This window comes from Photinus pyralis, unplaced genomic scaffold (genome assembly GCF_008802855.1).
Source record: "Photinus pyralis isolate 1611_PpyrPB1 unplaced genomic scaffold, Ppyr1.3 Ppyr1.4_LG5, whole genome shotgun sequence".
In the NCBI taxonomy this organism is placed as follows: Eukaryota; Metazoa; Arthropoda; class Insecta; order Coleoptera; family Lampyridae; genus Photinus; species Photinus pyralis.
This window is the reverse complement of record NW_022170596.1, coordinates 35,913,564-35,940,957: the sequence shown is the minus strand read 5'-3', so window position 1 is coordinate 35,940,957 and position 27,394 is coordinate 35,913,564. Positions and strand designations below refer to the sequence as shown.

The following is a 27,394-nucleotide window of genomic DNA, read 5'->3' as shown; positions in this document are numbered from 1 at the left end:
TGTCTTCTGATAACAATATTTTTTTGTAAAATGAACCTATAAAAAGATATGATTGAAAAACTAAAAAACCAACCAAATTTCAGGGGTTTTGGGGGTGGTACGGGAGAAGCACAAAGGGTGGGAGGTTGAAAACTTGGATTCTTAACCACCAGATATTTTTTCATGACATGCAAAAAAAATTGGAACTACTACTACGCCGTAAGCAAAAGGTATTAATTTTAGCACAATTACACTTTTTACGGATGAAGTTTTTCAAAGCGGAGTGTGAGAAAGAATGATGTTTTATATCTCTCTTATTTTGTGTTGAGTAACATATTTCACGTAATGAATAGCTCACCTGCGGCTTGTTGAACTAAGCCATTTACCAAAATTTGTTTGAAGTTTTTCTTCTTTAAAAGGTGATATGACGGTAAACTAGTGGCCCCTTCTCGCCAATTCCTTAAAAATTACATCTCCTAATTGGTAGTGGCTATATGTGCAGGTAATGGAAAAACACCTAATATTCTCGCACTGTCGACTAGAGATATCGCGACCAAAATGTATGCAAAAACGTAAGGATGCATAGACGTGTATGATGTGTATGACGCGATCTCTATTAGAAATAAATAGTTATCGATGTGCTAAAGGTTAGAGTGCGGGCACACTTAATCAACAAACAAAAGGCAACACCAAGGTTTCTAAATTTTCACAGCCAAGGCCACTGACTAATTGTTTCTGCATTACCATTCAATAGGTACTAGAATTTTTCATGAATAGTACTATTATATACTTTTGATTAATATTTATTTAATGGATGTCTCTTTTGTAGAGGGTGTCCCATTAATAACGGTCACATGCCATATCTATGGAACCGGTAATTGCACAGTTTCGGGAAAAAGATTTAAACAACACTGGTTAAACGGCCAAAACCGACGTTTACCAATGTTGTGATGTTTTATTTTTAATAAGTAACATTCTAATATAAAAAACCTCATAATTGTAATATTCTTGTAGTTTTTGCTTTGATAATGGCCTGCTGTTAACCAGACCGAAACATGTGTCAGCTACTGTAACAACTTATTCTGCAACACCTGTAAATACTACAGCAGAAATATAAATTTGATTGTGGAATCTTGTGTTAACCCAATTCGAGATTATAGAATTCAGAACGTAATTTTAATCTTAGTTATATTTGCAGTGAGGTTATCGGCATCGGCAATTTCTTGATTCGATAAGTACATACACACACGGTTTTACCATCTGCATCCACCATTTTTTTTCATAAAGTCAAAATAACTTAAAAACCATAAATGGCAGATATCGACTTGTGGGTATCCAAACTGAAATTTCACGTAGAATGCAAAAATGCAATAAAAAATAGGGGTTGCCATTTAAAATACCGAAGTTACTATCTACTTCCGGTATTTCCGGAAGTGCGGCCATTTTGAAAATATTTTACATCGATTCGGCCTTCAGAGTAACTCCTAAATACAATTTTTTAAAAACCTACCTATTTTACTTTCCCAGAAAAGTTTAACTAAAGCTCCCAAAAAAACACCCTGTATATAGGTAGTAAAAGTTTTAGTCAAATAATCCTGTAAAAGAAAAGTGCATCTGGCAACCAATTATTAAAAAATTTTGATTGATGACTAATTAGCGTTTTCTTTTGCTGGAAAATGACAGAGAATTCAGAAATTTGGAGTAAAGCTACAATAAGCAAACTAAACGAAAGCGGTAACATTTTGGTAAATATTTTGCTATCCGCATTTAAGAAGTTGCAATTTCTGCTTTAAAATCGCAAAGAGGCTTAATTCATCCTGTGTTCAACACTTTCATCACACCTCGTCGTTTACACTTCTGTCCTTTACAATTTACATTATAACCGATATAGTTCTCTCACTCCACCTTCACTCACGTACAAACTTCCCCATTGATGCTCTATTTTATGCTTCCATCATTCAGATCTACTGCCTTCCATCCCTCCTTCTTCTACTTCTGCTTACGACTTCCTCGCACCTTTTTCAGATTTCCTTCTCGCTTCTGTTACGGATGCATCACCCTCTTAAGTCCAATTCTCTTTCTTTTTTGACTGCGCAAACTCCCTCCACGCTGTTTTGACACCTCTTTATCACTCTCGCGTTCTTCAGATACATTTTCTTTCACATATTTTTCCTTCGCGCCTTCCTGGTAGAATTTTCTTTCACTATCACTCTTCTTTCAAATTTCCATCACAAAAACTTTACACTTAGGTATTGCATGCCTCCTCGGTGCTCCCTTAATAAGCCTTTTTCTACACGGAGAAAAATGTATGTTAAAGGTAATTAAAAATATAATAATAGCTATCAAAAAATATAATACGTATAGGGATAGCTATAAAGATTTATAAAATTTATCATATACATATTGTTGCAAGTGTATAGCTAATTTTAACTCATACAAAAAAACTGTATGTAACGGCAACCATCTCATATGCATGCTTTTGTAATACGGGAGTAGTTGAATTAACATCTCTGCTTTGTATTAATAAGTAACTTAGATTATTGCAACTAATATACACACCCTGCCAAAAATCGACTGCATCAAAATTTCTCGGGAATTCTTATTAATTTTGGTGCGTAAAATCCAAAACAATTCGTACTTTTTCGATCAGACTTCTCAATCAAAAGTTATAGACTAGAAACCAATTTCGAAAAAAAATTCAAAGGGCTGTAACTTTTGAACTAGTAGCCCAATCCTGGAACTGTTTGAAATTATGGATTCTACAGGCCACATTCTATAAGAAAATTTTTTTTCCGGGTCGATCTGAGACAATTTTTTTTTCGGGCTCAAAAAAAGGCAGTGTATAACCTTCCTTTTTTACCAAAAATCAGGATACACACATATTGGTTTCGAATATATAAAATTATAAGTTCAAAAATCATGATATATTTGCAACAATAAGGTATAATAATCAATATAATACAGTTTTGTTGTACTTATACTGCCATATTGTATTGGCCCAACCCTCAAAATCTCTGGAACATCACTCATGATTATAAGTGATATAGAATTCATCTATAAACTTCACCAAAATTGCGAGCCACATACACATACGCACTGAACTGACTGTTGACTGAACAAAAACCGCATACAATATACAATACAGAGCTTTTAATAATTTAATGCAACCTTTGCAACGGTTGTTCTCAAAATAAGCTTATGCTTATCTTGCAGATTCAGCATCATTACAATTACATCATATGTTAAAAATTATTATATGGGTTGTTAAACTAACAATCTTTCAACCGCAAGGTTTTCATTTAAGAAAGCGACTAAACTGTATTATACACAAATAATAAACCCATTTCGTTAATAAACTATATTTTAATGTTTATTATCTATTATTTGCTCTTGGATATATTTAAATATCTAAGATCATATTTAATACAATATCATTATTATAGTGAGAATAATTTTGATTAGACATATTCATATTGTACAGCGTGTGTCAAGGTTTGTTTGATTTAATAATAGCTTCTCGTACTGATTACAATATAATTTTTACTATATGATTTTAACATTCCATTTTTCTCCGTGTGAAGTATCAGTTATTTCCTTAGCTCTTTCACACTGATTTACGTAACTCCTTCCCTTACGTATAATTTAGCACACAAGCTCAATATAAATAATGTTGTTACCTTTCTGAAAAAATTAAAAGGATTGTGATCTGACATACATTTGTTTCCATGACGGAGCAGCAGGAAAAGTAGTCTGGTTTGCCTCTGTCATGGAAACTAAAATTTCCTGACAGAAAGTAGGCATGAAAATGAAGCTTTCAGTACGATTTTGGGTAAATTGTTTTTTGTCGATCCCGCTCAGCCACGAACATTTTTCTTATTCATATCCAAAGGTCCGCAGATGGACCGGAAATTCCGCGATGGTGACAACAGTCATATTTTTAAATTATATAATGCTAGAAATAGTGCAACCCTATTTCAAATTATTGATATTATTTCAAATGATAATTGATTTATTCAAAGGCACTCACTTTTGGCAACCAAATTGTGCAACTGAACATATTTTTTTTAGTAACGATAATAAATCATCGACATAAGTACGCAGTAATAGGGAGAAGCGCTATTAGCGGGTACTTGTAGGTCTCATTCACATTCTCTCGTTTTTATTCACAGTCGCAACTAGCGTGGAATTAAGCAATATGTTTGCTGCTATTAAAGCATTAGACTCGGCCATGCGTGATGACTTCAAGAAGGGGGTGCATATCGACCTAATCACATCTGCATTACATTTTTAACGCACATAAAATGTTTTTGAAACTTCAAGGGAAGGGTGCAGAACATATCGTAAAGAGAAAAACAAAAAAAGAAAGTATCAATCACGTAAAGTTCATATAATTTCGACGTCTAATAATGGGTTATTTATTCGCGTTTGCTAAGATAGAACAACCGGACATCCTTTATCGTTAGCATATACTAAGTCGGGCCAATACCCCATTTTCGATACATCAAATGTCAAACGATTCGAACGAGCTTCCAAACTAAAAGCTATTGTTGTCATCTTATATTTTATCGGCGGTCGACAATACTGCATAGAATTCACATTTCCATGCGAATAGCTCTTTTCTGTGATGTAAATTCTTTTTTCCAAATATACACTGTAAATATTTCCACCTTTTATAATGGTGGACGTGCTTTGTTGCCATTGAATCCTTGCCTACTCTAAGCTAAAATGTATTTGTTGTATGCTCAAATATTTTCAAGAATATTTATTCCGCTCACAAACTTTTACAACATGCAAAGCGCATTCGTTATAATACATTCCAATCTAGCTATTTCTTCGTTTTAATAAATTTAGTTACCTATTTCACTGTTAATGTTAACTACAAGAAATAAAATTTAATCTTCGGGGTTTCATCTTTCGGGTTGCTCGGTGGCTATAGTACCAAACAAGACAAATATTAAATTGAAATCTCTGAAACGGCTTCTTTGTTGCAGAAACACATGATAGGTTCATCGCTATGATAATATAACCCATGAAAATGATCGAATATGGAAAATAAGGTGGATGTCTAAAGAAAAATGTCTTTGAGTGGAAGCGAAGGACGACACTGATGTTTCTTCAAACAAGGTATCTAAATGCACCAAATTACCCATGCTTTGTTGCAAAAAATATTTAAAAAACAAACTCATTAGGTAAATTGAGCTCGTTGTATTGCATTTAATTGTGTCAGAAATTTCCAATAGATTCAATTATACTAATTTTTCAAAAAAAATCTCTAAAAAATACAAGTAAAAATTAGGCATCTCTCTCTTCCCCCGGTTTGGGTCGTGACTTGGGATTGTAGACCAAGCAGTAGGTAACTAAGGAGTGGCCTTTTTTATGATTTTATTCAGCAAGGTCGTGCCCTGGGATTTTCCCGGCAAGAAAATTACGTAACTAAGAAGTAACTTTGATTATTATGGTGTAAGGTGGTGGCCTGAGAGTACTCAGTGATGTAGCTTGTTTTTGTTACAAGGTCGGGACTTGGGATTTCCCAGTGGTGTAACTAAGGAGAGACCTTGTTTGCGGTGCAAGATCGTTAAAAACGAGAAAAAGGTTATTTCAGTGAGATAAATTCAATTGTTTGATATATACAATTTCTTGATACGAGTATTATAAAAAAAAAATTAGTGAAGTATTGAGTAGTATACTTCCATGCAAGCTAAATAATTTGAGTAAAAAAGGAACTAGAGAGGAGAGGAAAGAGATGTCGTATTGGCAACCTAAACTACTCTTAGGAATGGAAAATTATACATTTTAAAACTACAAGAAGATTTCTTCTTCATTTTTCTAGAGATAAGCAAAGCTCACCTCAAGCTGGCAATAATTCTTCCACAGCTCCGCTTCCTAACGTTGATTCTGAAATTCTTCTAGCGTATTTTTTAACTTTACGTTCCCCTCAAGCTTTGTTTGTAATTTCTTCTCAATTTTTTCTTATTTTTCCCTTCATCTTCTTTCAACTTTCCATCAAATTCCATCAATGTTTTTCTTATCTTTCCTTCAAGTTCTTCTAAATTTCCTCAAATTTCTCTTTTCATCCCTTTCAAGTTTTTCACGTACTTCTCAAAACTTCTTGCTAAATGTCTCTCAAAGTTCGCTGAACTTTTCTAGGTTTCATAGAATTCAAGTTTATCTCAAGCTCTAAAGCACGTTAAGTTTTTCCCTTCATGTTTCCTATAACTTTCCCTAAAGTTCCCCAAACCCCTCGTAAGTTCCTCTTGAGCTTTTCCCCTATTTTCATGATCCCATTACCGTTCCATAAAATTCATTGATTGTTAGTCTCAAGTGCTCATTTAAATCATCTTCAGTCTGTTTAGAACGTATAAAGCCAGATACAAAGAAATATAAACAACAAATTTAGATGAAGATAGACGTTTTTCTAAGAAAATTGATGCATACGTAATGATATCTAAACTATTTCTCTAATATTTTAAGAACTGAAACAAACGACCTGGTCCCCAGTACTTAGCTATACATCGTTACCTACTTACAGCTACTGAGCGTTTCTTATAAACTACTCAATAAAAGCCGAATTTTTTACCAATAGGTACACATTTATTCAAAAATCAAAAGTTATAGACATCTCGTCATTAACAATAGGTGAGCTCTATTCCGACCACAAAGTTGGGAAATTGTACCTACATCTAAAAGCCCAAAATGAGTAAAATTTAAAGAGAAGGCATCTTCCAATATCTACATCATGAATCACCCAAGGAGGCGGGAACGACATATAAACATCGAAAAAACAACACACGCCCGCAATATGGCGGTTAAATGTAGTTGTCTGAATACAGAACTTGAACTTAAGTGGATTTGTCAGCTGCGGCTAATGTATTAAACACGTATTGGGGTAATTCTGACATACATGAGATGCAACGCCCCTGTATAGGTAATAAACAGCGGTAGCAGTACCGTTACTGAGATTCACAAAAAAATTAATTAGAGCAAATCGCATTGTTTCAACTGTAAAAGCATCTCACAATCTGAACTGCAAAGGATAACAAAAAGTTCTTTTTTAATAACACCTGAACAAATACCTCACTCTTTATGGTTTCCATTCAACGCGTGAGCCGCTATTCATTGTTTGTCTTTTTATCATTACTTGCCCCCTATTTTTCTGCTGAAGTATCTTTAAAGACATTAAAAAAGGGATGATTTCACACACGCACACATTCAATCGCGCTCGACTAACACCAAATACAGAAATTATAACAAATTACCTGATGTAATTAATCAATTAGGAAAGAAAGAAAATGCAAGAAAGATTGTAGGTATATCAAAACGTACCTAAATTCAAAGGAGGAGTACCTAACATGAATGTCATATAATATTAACCTCACTTTGTATAAAAGCTAATTGCCACTTGAAGCGTTTAATGAGAGACGACGGATGATATGAAACGACGCCGGGCACTTGGAAGGGTGAGTGCAGGGATACGTATAGAGGTATATACTTCCTTAATATGTTTTATACTGTCGTAGTTTGTGAAGCAATCTTGCAGGTTGCAATAATATTCATTAAGGCATACGCATCGTTAACCGCTGCATATTAAGGTTCTCAAGGCACTCTAGTTGTACACGTTTTGATGCATGGTGTATTCGCTATAAAGGGGATGTGATAACATAAGGGTATTATTTTTTAATATTAAATTACAGTTAACTAATATCCTGTAGCTACCCAATTTTCTCTGATGTTTCAAAATAATGTCATATTATGCACTGGATTTACCTATCCCTAGGTATGCATTTTAAAATATGATGCCTATACCGATTATTTTAGTACCTATTTCATATAGCAAACTAGGTACTAACTATTTATTATTTTACACTTAAAGTGATCTAATGCAACAACATTAAAAACAAAGAACGTGTACCTACACCACAATTAAAGCTAATGTTTGAATTATAAATGGGGTGATACCTACCAGCAAATAAACTTTTTGGATGAAAATCCAAACTTTCGGAAGTAATTCCTTCCGTCTCAGAGAAAACAGTAAAATATTACATGAAAGTACCCAAATGTAAAAATATAAATGAAATGTACCTATACTAACATTTATTCTGCAACATCGATCCTAACTTATATACACATCGGTATGTAAACATTTGCTTAAACACTCAAAATACAAAAATTGTGTAAAATAGGTACCTCTATAACTAGGTTATAAAACGATACCTACCTACTTATCCAACTAAATATCCACACCACAAAAGGATTAGACATGATTAACGAACGACAAAGCTTGTTCATGATTTTGGACGTCCTGTCCATCCGTCCGTCTGTATACATGATAACTCGCAAACGGTTTTAAATCCTGTTTCAAATATTACAATTCTGTTCTCAGTAATAGGTAGACAATGGTCAAGGGACTAACTGATTAAATTTTGGTCATGTGAACTTTCTGTGTTTATCGCTCGCGTTGTCTATATTGGTTTGAACAGTTAATTTTCAAAAGAAAATATGTTAGATACCCAACTTCTGAATAATTACTACCTACATACCTAATTGCTGATGTCTCTTTCCAATTAGATTTCCTCTCCACAGATTTTCTTAGGAAATTCTAAATAATTATGTAGCAAAATAAAAAACTTGACCGAATGCAATATTTTTAATTTACCTTATAATTGAATCACAATAAAATACACTTTCATTTTTACAGAAAGTATTTATTCTATACCTAAACAAAGCGGACATGTGGATTTGGATAATATTTTCTGTTGAACGTTTGACTAATTATATTGCCACTGACTTTCTTTTTAAACTTATCTCAATTTCATGTGTTTATTATATAAAAAATTCAAAAAAATCACGATACCTTATTTACTCCAGTTTGAACAATGATGATACAATAAACGTCCTTGAACTTTAGCCGAGTTCACGCCCGAGAAGTTTTTTTGAAACAGTTTGTTTAATATGTCACTTAAAATTGTCCTAGAATGCAACATATGGAAGTTTTTAGAGTAAAAGTGGATAAGAGGAATTATCCATATAAAATTGTTCAAAAATATGCCCTAAAATTTGCACCAAAGATGGATAAATATGTACCGTGTGTCCTATTTTGGTTGAGACTGCAGCGTATTTCAGCTACTTTTAAAGATAGTGCCTTTTTATGAATTTTTTCTGAGATGCAACACCCTATATATTTTAACGGCAATGTTTCACATTCTTTTTCCTGATTGCATTGATGTATTCATAAATGCATATTTTTATATAAATATATACACTATAGCATATAACATTATATTTTTCGAAATTTGAAATGGCATGTTTCTACAGTCATCCATTTTTATTGATTGGCATGGGCTGCCTTAGTTACCATGGATACAATAAATAAAACAAAAATGCCAACATTCGGTCAACTGCACATGTTGCACATGCCTCATCGTTACGGCACTGGTATCAAACAAAATAACAAGATACGAAGAATCGCATACGATTTTCAGTAGGGGAATTTTGTGCTACTCAGCTCGTATTCAGAACTTTTGATCCGATTCATATTCAATAGCACTGATACTTGAGCTCGTAGAAATCGATTGGCGAAGGTTTGACATCGCTGTCTCTCTTCGTTTTCGAGTTAGAAGAGAAACAGACGTACAGCCGAACAGTCCGACAGACGAACAAAACCATGATATAAAGGGATTTTTTTTCTTTCGAAAAATTCCTCTAAAATCTGGAACATTTCTTTTAAAATAACTAAATGTGGGCCAACTTTCGGTACAACAATGAAATGATATAAAATTTCATATAATTATTTAACTGAAACTGCCTCAATTGGTAGTCCATACATGCAGCTTTTCATAAATCCATTGGCATTAGTTTCTCATATAATAATCCACTCAGCCAGAGTCTACTGAAGTTATAGTAGGCTCTATAGACTCAGCTCGTTGTTGGACACTCTTCGTGGACTATTTTTTCAGCAGGTGTAAGTAAGTACATAGACAAATTATGCAATTTTTTCTTTTTAACTGTTCAACCAAGAGGAGATCACTAAAAGTACTTACACACTCTTAAAGTTCACAAAACACGTGGTATTTCCTTAAATGAATATTTTTGAAGTAGTTCGAAAATTTGAATGTACCAAAATTGCTTTTGACTTTTTTGGCTTGTGCACACATTTTCTTTGAAATCCTGGTACCTATTTCTCAGAAATTGCTTATAATATTCAGAAGCGTGAAATTTCACCATCCATTGTGATGCAAATGGAAGAAATGAGCTATTGAGATTTCATAATTTGAGGGGATAAGTTAAAGGGTGGATAAAAAAATCAAGCCGTGGATCCGGAACGAAGGTTCTAATCTTAAAAACTTCGAAAATATTAGTAAAGTATAAATTCCAGCTTTAAACCTAATTTTAAATTTGTTATTATTATTATTTAAAATGCGTTCATTGAAGTTTTCGATGACGCGTTCACAAACATCTGGTGAGATGCTGCTAATAACCCTTTGAATTTCTTCCATCAATTGGTGTATTGTTTGTGGTTTGTTAACGTACACTTTTGATTACACAAAAAAGTCGATCGTATGAGGTCATTCGTGGTTACCATGCAAAGAGATACTTTTTCACACGCAATTCCCAAACAGTATAGCCGTGGGTCTTTCACTGTTGTTTTGTAATACCCTCTTAGCACTTGGATGCGTTGCTCAGTTGTCATCTACTATATAATTTAAATATATTGCTGTTGCAATTTACACTTCCCGCATATATTATCCAAAAATACTGTAGAAATTGAAGGTGTCATTTATATTTTCGACAATATATTTCCGTAAACCTGTTGAAGTTGGAAAAATAAATAACCGGGAAGTTTCTTGTCACAGTAATCCATTAAAAAGATTAGTTTGAAAAAATATTTTTTCGAAAATTCAATATTTTTTATCGAAAGGACAGATACTTTTAAACGAGTTTTCGAGAATATAACTAACAAAATTAACATTAAATCAAACACTCTATTGATGTAGCTTGTAAGAGAGAAAGGAGATTGCAGATTGAGATCAATATCGTAAACTCAAAAAAGTAAGTGATATGCCTATGGAACGGTGGAGGGAGGAGGGGGTACCCTTTGTTCATCGAATGTAAAAATGGAGTCTATATTAAATGAGACTAATTCATACTCCCTTACAATTTCTTCTAGGATTAGAATGCTTATTTTGCGAAAAAAATGACTAACAGTTCCACATTTATCACACAATTTTCTTTTATTTTCATAACTCAAAAAATAATGTTGATACGTAAAAACTCCTAAAGTACAAACATGTAGTTTTTTTACAGAAAATATTTAAACAAAAGATTCCAAAAAAATTAATCTATTCATCTTGTAGCTCTGGAACTTTCATTCAAAATGGCTTTTGAGGAACTTAAAAATAGATAAATATAAATAATATAGATATAATACTAAATTACTTAAAGTTGCCGCTATTTAATTTCCTGACAATAGAGGGTGGTTTTAGAAATTGAAAAATGTTTGTAACTTTATTTCGCATACACTAGCGTATGTGGTATAAAAAAACCGCAAAAAATCCATTACAGTTTTTTTTGTGAGTCTCTTAATTTTTGAGAAATTTTAAATTCAAAAGTTAAACTATTTTGTTTTATTTTTTTTTAATTTACAGTTTTCTCGAAAAGTAAGCAGTAAGCACCACAGTGAAAATTAAATACAAAAGAAAGTCTTGATGAGCTGTACAAAAAATTCTGGTACACTTTTTGGGTTGGGTTCAAAATAAAGGCGCGAGAGGTACCTAAATATAGTCAGAGAATCGGAAGTTTTTAAACACCATTTAAGTACCTATGTCAGAAAATTGGGTGGTAGAAGGCACCAATCAAACACCTTTTTCAAATAAAAGGCCCAAAATATTTCGTTTTACCGAAGGTTATGATTTAAATAGTTTTTAAGGGACCAAAACGGATGGAAGGACGATGCAGCGGCCTTAGCATCAATGTTTTAGAAAATGCGTGAAACGAAAATTATGATGTCGACGAAGTTAGTCGATCCAAACAACGAGGAATGCAAAATTACTGCAGTCGCTGAGCAAACAACAAACATGGCCAATAAACCCGTGGTACCGTTTCTTTAAGATTTAAACAAAAAAATGTCTTTTTTTCATACACGCCATGGACCCTTAGTGTATTTGGAAACGTGTTTGGTTCAGGTGCAATTCTGCCACTAAAATTGACGAACCCCTTATCTGCGATCATATGTACTAATTTATCGTCTAAGTGCATGTCAACCTATCTTACTCCAGAATTTTGCAAGACAGTAATTATTATAATAAATAAATAAAATAATTTCATTTGGCATTGCACTGCAGAATGCATTTGCACATGGAAGAAATGACATTTTGTTATCTCTTGCAAAATAAAAAATTGTTTGTATGCAACAGTTAAAGATTATTAGGACGAGTCATGTTTAGGGCAACTATAGCGAGGAATCACTCGTCAGGTTCATCTTTAAATTTTGGGATATTTTTCTACATTACTGCTTCGAACAGGTATCCATAAAAACAATTCCCCCCCAACGAAAAAATTCAGTCAGAAACTTAATCTGACTCTTGTAGGTATAAAAATTGTCGGTGTTCTCCTCAAGAAAATCGATAATGCAATTCAAATATACGCTCAAAAAACTTTCCGCGAAAAAAATGGTAAAATATATTTTCAACGGAAAGAAAGAAGTATATACATAATGCTACAAATACAAACGGGGTGAATCACTAAAGTTAATGCTAAATTGTAAATAAAGCTTTCAAAAGTATCCTCTCATGGGTATTGGTTCGTCGTATTCAGCCAGCAATCGCAAGCTTGCACACGTCCGCGAGACGCAACCCCGCACGGAAGCCTATTGTGCTCGCTGTTTTAATTTACAACACAATAAAAACACACGGGAAAACAGTAGACGCCATTTTAATGATTAACTAGGGATCCTGGCAAGCACTGCTTTTTGTTCATATTGCTTTTTGTTTTAATTGTGTTCTTTGTTTTTCATACGATTGTATTTCGTTCGTGTCGTAACTCGTGAGGTGAAATTTTAATTGGGTGTCGAGTTATTCCGTTTTTCTTTTCAATTCATCACGCTCAGAATTAATTAAATTATCATCATCCGCCTCTTTAAAATCTGAGATGAAATACCGACGCTAGAAGAGATTGCTTTTCTGATACCTAAATGTACTAAACGGGCTCTATTCTCAGATGTGCTTAACATTTCGTTCTCGTTTACTCAAAGTCGAATTAAAATAATTAGAATGTCGAAAATTGTCGATTTTTATTCAAATTCAACCCCATTGAGTTGAATGAAATTTACTGGTATTTGTTTGAAAGGGTGCGAATACGGATATTTAAACAGTTCGCGCCACCTTCTGCGCGGTAGCCTAAGTTTTGTGTGATTATCTTTTCAACAGCTGCTGAGGGCTGCCCTAATTTTCGAAATTTATTAATTTTTCAACAAGAGTAGTACCTCATTGTTAACGCTTTTTATGAAAATCTTAAAATGTCTATTGTGGGAAACCTAGCTCTAGATCTCTGTAAATCTGCTTCTACGAAAAGCTTTCTACTCGTCCTAGAAAAGTTACTGCAGCTTTCATTTTTTTTCTTATAACGGTGAATTTGAAAATTCAAAGCTCTACAAAATCGATATGACCATCTGCATGAAAATACCGCGAAATCTTCCAAGAATTATTATATGTTTAAAAAGAACAACCTTTGAGCTACTTAATTTTCTTGATATCCTTCATCTGTCTCTCATCGCCTTTTTTCCTTGGGCTTGCTGCTTGGGTAAAAATTCATTTACAACGCATTCTAAACAAGAACATTTTAAAACAAGTTTTGTGCCGTATCGTGTCCATTTATTTTTCGTTTTTTAAACATACATTAAAAACTAGTAAAACGTAAAAATATATAAATCTATAAATACCCCTTAAAGAGAATTAGCAAAGAACGATGATACGAAAAAAATAACGTAGGCACAGACGATTGAAACACTGTTTCGCATATCGCCTTTGATTCAGTTTGCATTGATATCGATCTAGAAATAAAAAAAGCAAGCAATTCTAGATTTTCTCCTGCGACTTCGTACGCTCAAGATTGACGGATTTATGACTCCGATCTGGCCCAATTATGAAATTAAACCATCAGAGGGGACACACAGAGGCACATCAAACAAATTTCATGAAAATCCGTCCATTCGTTTAGGAATTCAGTCGCAAACACACGTACAGAAGAATTTTATGTAATATATAAAAATAGAGAAACGGTTTTTCACTTACCATTGAAAAACTGGGGTAGACAGAAGCCAATGAACATGTTTCAGATTGCTCATTTTGCCTGTTATATTGGATTAAATTTACATCATAATCGATCGGCAAATAAAAACGTTAACAAAATTCCAGATTTTCCTGCACTTTGCAACATTTCTATATCATTAAACCATAAGATATCCTACACAAATTTGTTTTTGTCCTTGTTGTTTTTGTTGCGGAAAATTCAAATTAAGCCTATTAATATTTTTATATATAAATTGAGATACAGAAAGAAGTTGATTTATTGTAAAAAGGTTTGTTGTGTTATTGACTTAAAATATCTCACCATTTATATAATAATTAACTTTTCCACAACCAATTAACGACACAATTCTTGTTAAAAACGATAATCCTAACTTTCAGTTTAATCGGAGTATGTTCGCCAAACATCCGTCCAAAAAACAAATTCTGGAACAAGTTACCGTTTCTGCACAGCTAACTATCGACTAAAACATCAAATTACTGTAAAACGCGATAGCTCGAATTTGTGGTTAAAATGGTGTCTGACTAACTATTAGAAGGAAATGGTGGAGGTATAAGAAGTGTTGTTGCTTCACCTCTGCTCGAAAAAAATGAATAAGATAAATGAGCAAATTCTATTAAAATACTGTCATTTTGAAAATTTCCTGAAATATGAACTATACAGGGTGATTCAAATTCGAGGGCCACCATGGGGATTCGGGAACTGTAAGATATAGGTAGGTAGTTTAAATTTTGCCCAGTTGCGTATTTTGATGCTTAACAAAATGCAGTTTTGAAACTTAAAAAATTCCGACTACTTTCGGAGATATCCGGAAAAAGCCGGAACTTTGCAGAATCGTTTTTATTTTTTACTGAAGTTATTTAAAAAGATATTTCGAAATAAATGATACATTATTATGGCCACTTTTGTCCCTCTACATTCTACAAGATGCTACTTTTAAATTTTAAGTTTGACGTTTCGTCTCCAGTCAATCATCATCACTTTGTTTTTTCTTATGGAAGTGATTTTTACTTTTTGTGTCATTCGATGGAGAATTTTTTCTGATTTCAAAAATGTAAACATCACTATCTTTTAATCATAAATAGCGCTATTAATTCGTAAAAACGCAAGAAAGAACATATGTATTTTAATAATTTAAAACTCCCTTTTGAATTCTCTATCAAATGACCCAAAAAGTAAAAATTACTTCAGTAAGAAAAAACAAAGTTGATGATGTGTTATTTATTACGGAATATTTTTTTAAAGTAAAAAATAAAAACCATTTTGCAACATTTCGGTGTTTTCCGGGTACCTCTGAAAGTAGTCGGAATTTTTTAAGTTTCAAAACTGCATTTTGTTAACCATCAAAATACGCAACTTTGCCAAATTTAAACTACCTCACGAACTTTATGACGTCATCAAACCGGAGTTACCGGTGGATCCACCGGCCTCCCTTCCAAATTTTATTAGAGGAGCCCAATAAACAATATTCGATGGGCGGCCACACTTTAACAGCCATGGTAACTCACTTGGGTTTTTAACATTGTATTCATACCTATATCAGCCATTGTCATTTCTGAAGCTGCTTTTATAAAATTGAGGCCTTCACCTTTATCATTTATACTCTTTTTAGAATTAAAGGAGTCACTTAGTACCTTATAGGTACTATAGCCTACTTTTTTGAGATTTTTTGGCATTGATATCTCTCGTCAGCAAAAAAATTAACCTTTACCTACCTATCTAGCCTTTCATCCCCTAATGATTAACGGAGAAATGTGAGTGATATTTTTTTCAATTAGTTTACATACGCCATGGAAACGCATAGTAAAAATCGTGAAAAAAAAGTACTACTTTCCATACGATTTTTTGACAAAAAAAGTTCGGTAAATTGCTAACTATGCAAAAATAGTTATTTGTACAATTAGTTTTGAAATTCATACTTTTTTCATGAATTTGCAGTTTGATTAATGAGGGCGAAGCCCGAGTTAATCAAGCAAATTCATGGAAAAAAGACACTTTTTTGCATAGTGGTCCATAATAACCCACAATAATTTGATTGACATTTACTGTCACTCAAAAGTGGATGCTATTGTTCATAAACAGGACTAAACTCCATGAAAACGCATAGTAAAAATCGTAAAAAAAGTACCACTTTCCATACGATTTTTCGTTAAAAAGAGTCCGATAATTTCATCACTATGTAAAAAATAAATGAACGGCAGTGTGGTCATAACTTCGCTATTTTTAATTTGAATGGGAAAGTTAATCATCATAAAATACATAACTTTGTCTATTTAAGTGACTTTTAATCCCTTACGGTTTACGAGATCCCCCATAGTAAAAATTTAAAAAAAACTCGCCTGTAGTATATTATTCAAAAAATTAACGGATCTCAATTTTTAGTTTTCCTGTTCAGATCATTGGCGCATTATAATCTTCCGTGACCACTTAAATTCAAGAACTTTTCTCTCGCGAATTTTTATATGAAACCTGCAATATTTAGCTGCTAGGCATCTAGAGTAAGTACTTTTTTGAATTTTTCTTCTCGTGATAACAATTTTTTCCAAAGACTAGTCAAAAGTTAAACAAGGAAAAGTACATTTTGCAGGTACTTTTTTCCCCTGTTAACAGCAAAGTCTAAAAAATGTAACATGTTAGTTATAGTCTATAGAAATCTGCCATAAAAAGGAAATCCTGCAGATAATTCAAGCGAATTATATTTCTATTTTTGTAGCGCTTCACCACGGTTTCATTGTTACAAAAAAAGCACGGGAATTCCGTCAAATAGAAATCTTAAATACTGCTGTTATAATCAGGATGAATTAGGATGGAAGAATGAGCCTCTTTTAGATCTACTGAACTCACATGCCGTCTTTTTTAATCAGTTCTGTGTTCTACATTATCAATTTTGCAGTGGAGTGTTTCCATAAATTTGGTCAAAAGAAAAAAATAAATAAATAAATGTTAACAAATTGTAGGTAATTAAGACACTTGCCTAGAAGTTATTTTTCCCAATTCTCAGTATAAAAGTGTCCTGATCTTACTTTACATTTTTACATAGCATATGGGTTTGTTCTCTAAAACCGTTCCTGGCGATTTTCAAATTTTGTCGCTTTTTTTTACTGGCTTCTGAAACGTTCGCGTAATTTAAATAGAGTACTTCAATCATATACGAATACCAATTGTATTTAGGGTAGAAAACAAATAGACTGAACCCTTCATATAAGTTGAAGGAGGATTCGCACATTTTAACTAATTGACAATCAACTATTAGGTTCGATTCATATACACAATCCGAGAAAATAAGAAATTTATATGAAATATATAACCATATTTCTTTTCTAAGGGCGCTTCAATTTTTTCCAATACCCACTTCAATGGTTTCCTTTGAAAGCACAAACTTGGCGAAATCTTGATAAAGCATTCTATAAGTGAGAATGGCGCAGGAATAATATCGTAAACTTTACAAATCCCATTTGGAATTGTGACTTTTATGTTGCCTGAAAGCGGATTTGGACTCTTTAGTTCTTTTTGTCTGCGGGCGCGTTCCTTTTTAATGTCGCACAATGCAACCCGCCCGACTCAGTTGTTGCTAATTGTTGTCGTAATCATTAAAAATTCAATCCAGTCTTAATTGCCCTTTTGCACGATTAATTTAGACGCGAAACGTTCATTGCGCCAACAATAAATGAATATAAGTGTAATGTTTACCGTTGAGAACGGTGGCGCAATCGATTTATCTATTCTGTCAATAAATTCGCGTATTTAGGATTTGTGTGCAGTGTGTAAAAACGACGCTCGCAGTTTGACTAAATCCTTTCAAATGGTATATTGGATCTTCAATGGATGCGACGGATGCGAATGTGTGAATCTCTATAAGGATGCGGTGGGTAGCGTTTTCGGCTCATTCCAATCACCCCTAACCAACCCCACATATTTGCCTAACAAATTATATAGACCAAGGATTGATAAGTGTTTTTCGTACAACGCGCTTCAATTTCCAATTTTCTTTCATCCCAAATATATTATTCTATATATTTGGTTTAAACATTGTAGTTAAAATATTAATGTATAGTAACCTACTTTCACTTTCTCTGTTATAATCAGAAGCTATCGCACCATTTCGTGTATGTTTTCATCAGTGTTGTAGATAGACTCTTTCCCATTAAATATTTAATTGAGAAACAGCATATACTAAGTAAATATGTATTACAGAACATCTTACATATATACAATATATAAAACGTTAGTAGACGGTAGACCATTTTTCTAAATTTCGATGTCCTCTGATGGGAGGTCTTTTCACGAACATAAGCTACATCTCATCCCGTACAATAAAAATGTATCCGTTTGCCTTTGAAAGGGTATATTATGTGTATTGTAGCGTCAACTGCTTCACGCCCAAAATACACGTATTGCTATAAATTATAACAATTATCTATATAAAAAATATTCAATTCCAATTACTACCTACTACTTACAGTAGCCTATACCATCCTGTTACACAAGCAAAAGTAAACATTATCTGGTACAGAAATATTTAATCACCACATACAGTCTTTCCCACTCTCAAATATAAATCACAAATATCGAAAAATATTATGTTATGTTATAGAAGTTTCTGGGAAGGTAAAATAGGTAGCTTTTTGAAATCTTCTACAGTTACGGTATTTCCGGAAGTACCAAATTTTTGAAAATACTTTACATCGATTCGGCCTTCAGAGTAACTGCTAAGTGCACATTTTCAGAAACCTATATATTTCACTTTTCCAGAAACAAAACACCCTGTATAGAGTGCGCTGTCTCTGGATGGATTACCTATGACGCGCTTACTTTCCAAATTAGGTAAAATTAGAATAGGTATAATGCATAGAATTCATTGGCGGAAGGAAATAATAAAAATGGGGTATTTTATTTAAAATAAAACAGCCTGTATATTTTTATGTTTGAAAACATTGTTACTAGTATTTTTGAAAGCTAACTTTTGTTGTGTATTATTGAAAAGAAATAAATTAACAACTACGCAGCTTTAGAGTACATAAGTACGAGCTTTTTGTGGTGTTCATATTGAGGTCTCTCAGAGAATGAAGAGTTCCATGAGCAATTCTTTCAGAGATTGTTCAGAGTTTCTTTACAGATTTCTCGGTGGCTCTTCAGAGCTCTCTAAGAATGTTGCACTAATATTTCAAAAATGTCTCGAGGTTCCTAGATGTCCTTCTAAAATGCAGGATGGCGCTTTGAACACCAACAGTAAACATTTTCGGGAAGTTTCTCAAGAGCTTTCAAAAGATTCCGAAATAACAGCGTGACGGATTTTGTTCAAATTATGGATATGTATATTAGGCATACTTAAACTAGAAAGTACGGGCCTGACTTATGCCGCAACGTCATCAAACTATTTATTTAAATTTTTATTAAATTATTCTCAATACCTTATTTTTGTGTACAACCTACAAAAATTATACCTACTAGGTGTTATTACAAAAAAAGTCTGAGGAAAGAATGTCTACATTAAAAAAGTAAAATAGTTTTTCAGCAAAACGGTTATTTAGATAAAATTTTGCAAATGTACATTAGGAATAAAGGATGTAAGACTGCCAAAAATGTTTTTTTTTTAATCTGAGTTTTTAGCGCCGGGGCGTCATATTTTTTTTCAAATAGCAACGGTAATTTTTGATTAATTTATTCGAAAGTTTTTTGTATACAACTTACAAAAATTATGCTAAATTTTATTACAAAAAAAAGGGAGAGAAATACTTGTCAAAATTAAAAAAGTAACACATTTTTTCGGCAAAACAGTTATTTTGATTTTGGTAAAACTTTAAGTTTTTAACGCCGTGATGTCATATAACTTTTTTTTGGAATAGTAACCCACATTTTTTATTAAGTTATTTTAAGATTTTTTTTTTGGGTTAACCTACTAACATTGGGATAAGTTTTATTACAAAAAACTTAGGGAAAAAGATTATAAATTCCCGAAAGGCAGGGGGGTTTGTTTCAGAATTCCGGTGGTTGCTTTGTTTTTGGAGATTAATGCGAAGAACGTAACATAAAAATGTCAATATACATGTTAAAATATCAGTACGCATGTGTACATAATGGGTTTTTATCATGATAATTTGTTAAGGAATTAAGTTAAAATGAACAGAGACAATGAGGGGTTACCCATCCAAATACTAACCAGGAGCAACGTCGCTTGGCACCTGGAATCTAATATTTCCTTGTCGTTTCAAGAATTGCATGCGAATAGTATATTAAGTATGGAGAACGGTAAGGGATTTTTACCGTTCGAAGACAATTGTTTGGAGGAGGAGCGAAGCGACGACTCCAATTATTGTCTGAGAACGGTAACCCTTAACGTTCGACGTGCTTATAACATTTTTTGCGCGATCGAAATTAAAATTATGCAACCAATATAAATATGCACTAAGAAATTAAGAGCAGAATAAATCGAAATGATCGAAGTGGTATGGTGTACATCACTAGGTAACCAGTTTATTTGTCAAAATTGAAATGAATAATTTCATAAAATTGTGCATGTGTCTGATGTAGTTTGCTAGCTTTGCACTTCCTTTATGACTTTATGAGCGTCTTTCTATAGGAAACAACAGCATAAATTGTACGTTTAATGTACCTAACAATAATTAAAGATTAAATGTAATGCAAGACTGTTCATTTTGAACTGATTTAAAAAGGCATCGGTAAGTATTTTTGGCTGTTTTTAGATCGGTAAGTAATTTTGGCGTCGTCGTAATCATAGCAACTGGTAAATGCTACGTACTGTCATGGAAACACACATGGTAAATAGTGAGAAATGACCGATCGCGCAAAAATTATTTTACAATTTTAAAAAAATACGTTGAGATTCGTTACCTATTTTCATGCCCAGAAGCCTCTAGATATCAAATGTCGCAGAGATTCAAAAAATTTTCACATCCCAGTCTGGAGTAAACATTGGGGATGTGAATTTTGGAAAGACAATTACAAAATCGGAAAGCATAACTAAAAGATGAGAACAAAATTAATGACGTAAAGCAAATGAATTTTTTCCCTGCTTTTCCAACGTCCACATCATCCACTTTTCACATCCTCCCTCCTCATCCAGCACCTCACTCCTACCTCTTCCTTTCATTTCCACCCCCGTACAGTTCCATAACATGTGTTTTATGCCCTCTTCTTCTCATATTCTACATTGTCTTTCTTCTTCTTGTCTCAATTTCTATTTCCCTCTCCCTTCATTTCCGCGTCTGAATCTCACTATTGTTTCACCTCCACCGTGTCTGTTGTCCATAACTGTATCTCCTTTCATATTTGCGTCTTTTTATTTCTTGATCCCCCTATCTACCCTTGTACACTCAATTTCATCGGTTGGTGACCTTGTTCCGACGTTAAATTCATCATTGCTTCCAGTATTTTTTAATTTACTATTGTGCAATCACTACTATCGACCCCTTCTTCTTCTTATGTATGTGAATTACCCATGCCAAAGTATCAAATCTTAAGATTGTTGGCTGCTAAACATATCCAGCGCGACTATCAATTTAAACCACCCTTATATTTACATTGTAATGAGCATCAAATAAAACTTACTTGTCGTTGAGACCTGGCAAAAAGGGACGAAATTATATTTCAAATTCTTTTTTGGGAGGGCGTCATTGAATAATCAAGCTATATTACGGGTAGATGCGTACCTAAATAGTGAAAAAAAAACCAAACGAATCAATAAGAAAAAAATCATAACAAATAGACCTGCATCTTCTACTGAAATAAACGAATACCCCTTAGCTATTTACTACCGACACCCACTATATGTTGATATTGGATGGACGTTCACGTATTATTGGCGGCTTCTGTTAGTAGTCGCAGCGCAGTATTCTTCCTCGTCAATAAAGCTTTCCCAAATGTTTAGTTAAAAAATACCTTGCGGCACATTCTCATTGTACTCTTTATATTATCCTTGGTTTATTGCACAAACGCCATTCACAGCTTGAAAAAAACCGCGCGCGTTTTTATTACAAAACACATTATAAAAATGCCCTTTCACAGGAATTATTAAAGAAAAATAATGCAATCAGTAAAATGGAATTTGTTAGAGTGTATATATGAAAAGAGGGTACTCAAAAGGGATTTTCCCTTCGGTATATCGGTACGTGCGTGTACGGGTCCACCCTTTACCGGCCTCTGCGATTAAATAGGCATTCAGCGTACAATGGCAGCTGATTGGTGAGACAATTGACGGTTTTTCGATGTCAATTTATTTTTGTATCTCGTACAATACAGTAGGCTGCAACAAACAGTGCAACCCCGTTCTCTCAATTTAGAGCCATTCAATTGCGCTAACGCGAGTAGAATTTTGATTTGGGATTATTTATCCTAAATTTTGTATTTATTGCTTTTTGATTAACGTATGAGAATGGACTCACATCTCATATTAAGGTAGAAGTATGAAAGACAATTTTCACGGTATTTTATATCAAATTTATGCGCTTTGACTTGACACGTCCTGGTATTAACCCTCTTACGTAATAAATAAGTACTTAGCTTCTTTGTTTTTATAACTCACATTGGTTCATCAAGTATCATACATGCACTAATTGGATTCAATAGACTGATCCTCTGTTTATTAAAATGAAGAGAGGTAGATGTAATAAAACAGGATAAGCATCGCGGAGCTTTCACGGGGTTTCAGTGGTGAGATTGCAAACCTTTAGAAGGACGGGCGAAATTCATTGAAACGGATGACAATGTTTTCAGTATAAGTAGGAAACAGACTGTTTGCATTTTTAAATGCTGGAATGGAAAACTTGCTTTGAGTTTTGAAATAATCCAGAAATCTAATGTTTTCCGTTACATTACTCATACAATTAGTAGAGGGTAAATAGAATTAAGTATTTCACTTATACGGCAATATTTAAGAGCTAGAGAAAAATCGCAATGCAAATCTATAAAGCGCAGGACCTGGTTCCGCAGGAAGTTCATTGAAACTATGTGAGCAGTAGCTCCGTCTTGTTGGAATCATATGTGTCCTGTTGTGGGAGGAAAAATGCATTGATCATGTGCACGTACCGATTCGCGTTCACTGTCATTGCAACTCCACCCTCTTCAAAAAGATGGTATACCAATAACATTGTTGTCTCGGTGCTCCACACCATTCAGTTACACGAGGCGAATGGAGAGGTTTCTCACGAAGCTCTCTTGGGTTTTCCCCTGCTCAATATTTACAATTTTGTTGGTTGACTGTCCCATTAAACAAAAATTAACATAAATATTTTCCTAAGACGTAAAATTAATTTCAACTTATTTGGAATCATCAGTTAAGAAAAAACCTTTTGCAACGTACCTCTCGCAGTATAATTCTTCTTTCGGGTTCAGAATCCTATGGCAAAAAAGGGGGTTTTCACATTTTGAAAACTAAGAAATACATGAATTTCTGCGCACCTCGTATACATTTTTGCAATGAGTATAGTATTTAAAAATGGGGCTGGTTCATTCCTTTACAAAAGCATTTATTTTGTGGGAAATTACAAGAAATTCCGGAAAAACTCAAATTATCCAGTAAAATTGAGGGACGTGTAAAACGAAGATGAAGTGTAATCATACATTATGTACCTATAGAGTGTTTACCGGGAATCGCATGGTTTCTTAAAACCTTTAAATTTTGAACCAAAATGTATTTTATTTAAACAATGTGTCCTTCAAACTCAGAATTTTAAGAAAATCTTATAAAAAATTAAGTAGCAAAAATAGCAATTTTAGATTTATAATTGTTTCTCAATGTTTACACTTTAACTGCATTTTTAGGTTTATTTTTAGAACTCGTAACTATTACCCAAGATTAGAAATACATAATATGTTTTCAACCAATAATGTCGCAAGACACTGATGGAGCAAATAACGTCGAATCCTGATGCCCTTGTAGAAATGTCGACTTGGACGATACTGAACGGATCCTATGTAAAAGATGCTTTTTCACTGGTTTCACAGAAAATGTGTGTCTTTAACCTCCACTCACTGTCATCACCCGGTTAGGAACAGATCCCAATCCATGTTTTTGCAATAAATGGACCCAACGTCCCTTAATCCAAACCAACAATCAAAAACAAGATTTATCATTTTACCTGTTCTACGCAAATACCACCTTCCGGTGACACTATTGAGGAGATGTACACTATAAAATATCTAAAACGAAATACTAGCATTCTCAAAAGGATCTCCAAAGGCACTCGACCCACTCCATTCAATGTACCATATGATTGCATTTTAAACAATGACAAGGATTCATGGGTTAAATTTCTTACTTTAGCATACGCCGCTTTCAGAATCAAAAATCAAATAAATCCCTCGGTAAGATTGTCAAAAATAATGTATCGTATAGGGTTATGGTGTAGCCGGTGACACATATGACTTAAAAGATAAGTAAAGTGAAGGAAAGGGTTTTAATGGCATGTTTTTGAACACGGCATTTTTCACGTTTACACGCGGAGACGGTTTCACTTTAGGAAATAGGTTTGCAACCCAAGAAAGTCGTTGATGTCATGTCAGGATACTTATTTATTTATTTATTGTGGGAGTGAGAGTGAGAGATACTTCAGCTTAATAGCGGGAATTCAGCGATAGCACTATGCCACCCACCACTTACCTTTGAAAGTCAGGAGCTTAGGTACCTAATAAACAACAATTATACCAATTACTAATATGTAGTAAATAACATGCAATGCAAAAGAAACGATAAGGGAATTGGTAATAAGAGTGAACGATATAGAAAATGAAATAGAAATGGAGATCATTAGAAGTAAAAGAATACCAACTCCCGCTGGCTCAATCCCAGAATCAACAACACCAACAAAATAGCAGAATTTCATATAGCTTTGGATATAAAAAATCAAATCATGAAATGGTTCCAATTTTGAAAATTTCCTATTTCTAACATTCGCTATAGACTTAACTGGATCAATTTAGTGGCTAAGGATATCAAATCTAATAAAATAACATTCGGCACAATTTTTTATACACCATTTATAATTTGTAAGAATGTAATTCAGTTCAATACGGAGTAAATTTTTCATTGGTGTTTAGTGAATAAAACACGAAAAACGCCGTAGAATCCAATTTTTTTTAGTAGAAATTGATAATTTTTCCGGAAAATCTCTTATGTAAGTATAGGTGCTATTTCCTCAGTGTGAAGGAAGCACACTTTTGCTCTCCATAGAACGTTGAGAAATGTTTAAAGATGCTTCCTTTAATGTTCTGCAATAAATTACAGTAAAATGTAAACTTACTGTACGTCAAGAAATCAGATTCAATAAATAGTTTCGTTCCATTAGCAAAATTAAGGTGTTCAGTACAAATAGATCACATGCATGATAATAATTTAAAACATTTGTGCTTCATTTATGTAGTTCTTCATAAATATTTCCACAATTAACGTGCAGACCAATTTTATATTGGTGTAGGTGCAGATTATTGCATAAATACATACTGCACTTCGCATATAAAATAACTTATGTTGAGTTCAATTATAACAACTGAGGTCATCTTAGCATGATAGGTACAGTCTACGGCTCTTGCAAGCCTTGTAAAGAGTAAGCTCACCTTATTTATTCTATTTACTTCTCACTTCAGTTCATAAGTAATAAAACATTGAAGTTTTAGTACACTTTATAAAAGTGTCACGATTTGAATGTACTCTATTATAGTTCAAAAGAAATAAGTCTGTGGTAAAAAAAATGCCAAAGATGCCTTGTAGCGCTCATGAGGTCACTGTAGTGAGGTAAGCCATAGATCGTTAATTTTTGGCATAGTTGATGATGAAATGATTAATTTTTCTTTGATCATTTGGGGTACACACTTAAAATTGGGAATATAAAGCCACACGAATCCATTATTAACGGCTCAACCACAAACATTATAAATCCATTCAGAAAGAATAAGATCGGGTTTCCTTTCAAGTTTTACGAGGCCATCAGCGCATCATTAGAAGATTTGTTCGCCAATGAAAGAAGGATAGGCGGAGTTTCAACAATCGAAGTAAACTTTAAAGGCGCATGGCGCCAGCAACAAGTGTCCAGGAATTCACCTTTAGACCATTACTCTATCGAAATTCTCATAGGGATTAATTGCGCGATGTGAAAATTTTGAAATCGGGCACTTTGACGAGGCCCCTAATTTAGGATGATGAATGAAAACTTGGGGGGCGTAGGTATTGATTTTTTTGCCAGCCGCCGCACAGTTTGAAAGGCAATCGAGTTAATACGCAAACAGAAAACGATTAACTACCTACAGTAATCAACCCCTAACCCTAAAGTGATATACCCTTAAATAAACTCATTTAGCATATAGGTAAATGTCGAGATTCGGTTCAGTAAAATCTCGCGCATCTCCCGCCTTTTCCGCGATATCCCGCCACCCTAAACCAACAAACTCAGGGAAGTACACTTGAATCTCCCATCATGAAGCCAGTTGTCCTCTGCCACAACCACCAGATAGTTGGTTAATTTTTACTTGTGATACTTGATGTATATTGAGTTAGTGCAGTCGTGTCGAGGCTAATTTACAATGTCATCACCGAAACCCTTGCATAGTAGTCAGCAACAGTCGCAAGATCACATCAAGAGGCCTATGAACGCTTTTATGGTTTGGTCGAGGGGCCAACGAAGAAAAATGGCACAAGAAAATCCGAAGATGCACAATTCCGAGATATCGAAACGTTTAGGAGCTGAATGGAAGTTGCTGAGCGAATCTGAGAAACGTCCGTTCATTGACGAAGCAAAACGATTAAGGTATTTTCACACTTTTACTTACCCTCTTTTCACGTCAGTGGCTGATATTGCCCCTACCAAATCTAACCGCGTTAACGGACATAGTAATTGAATGTTCATTCACTGAACGGAAAAAGTTCATATTAGAGAACAACGGGCCGAATTAAACATAAGGTGCGCAATATTTTTCTGTAAAAGGCAAATCAGGATCACTAGAACTTGAACATCTTACACGTTTAACAATTTTTCCTTAGTTTAAAACGATTCCTGTGTTTAAAGTATATGTGGAATTTGCTGTAGGTACACTGAGTTTAATAGACTTCAGTACAGTTTTACCATTGAGCTTTATTATTATTAGATCATTTTGTTTAGTATCT

At 33.7% G+C, this 27,394-nt stretch overlaps 1 protein-coding gene across 3 annotated transcripts in view; it reads left to right on the top strand.

The window, feature by feature from the left end:
• The window catches only part of LOC116171603 (transcription factor Sox-14-like), a 61,583-nt gene that overhangs the window by 19,014 nt on the left and 15,175 nt on the right, over positions 1–27,394 (top strand). The window contains exons 2-3 of one of the 3 annotated variants that reach the window (XM_031488540.1): positions 4,971–5,103; positions 26,841–27,038. In XM_031488540.1, the coding sequence (XP_031344400.1) occupies positions 5,087–5,103; positions 26,841–27,038 (215 nt within the window). In that variant the 5' untranslated portion in view covers positions 4,971–5,086. Of the gene's footprint in view, positions 1–4,970; positions 5,104–26,799; positions 27,039–27,394 lie in introns of those variants that run through there. The other 2 variants (XM_031488541.1, XM_031488539.1) reach the window with 2 other exon arrangements.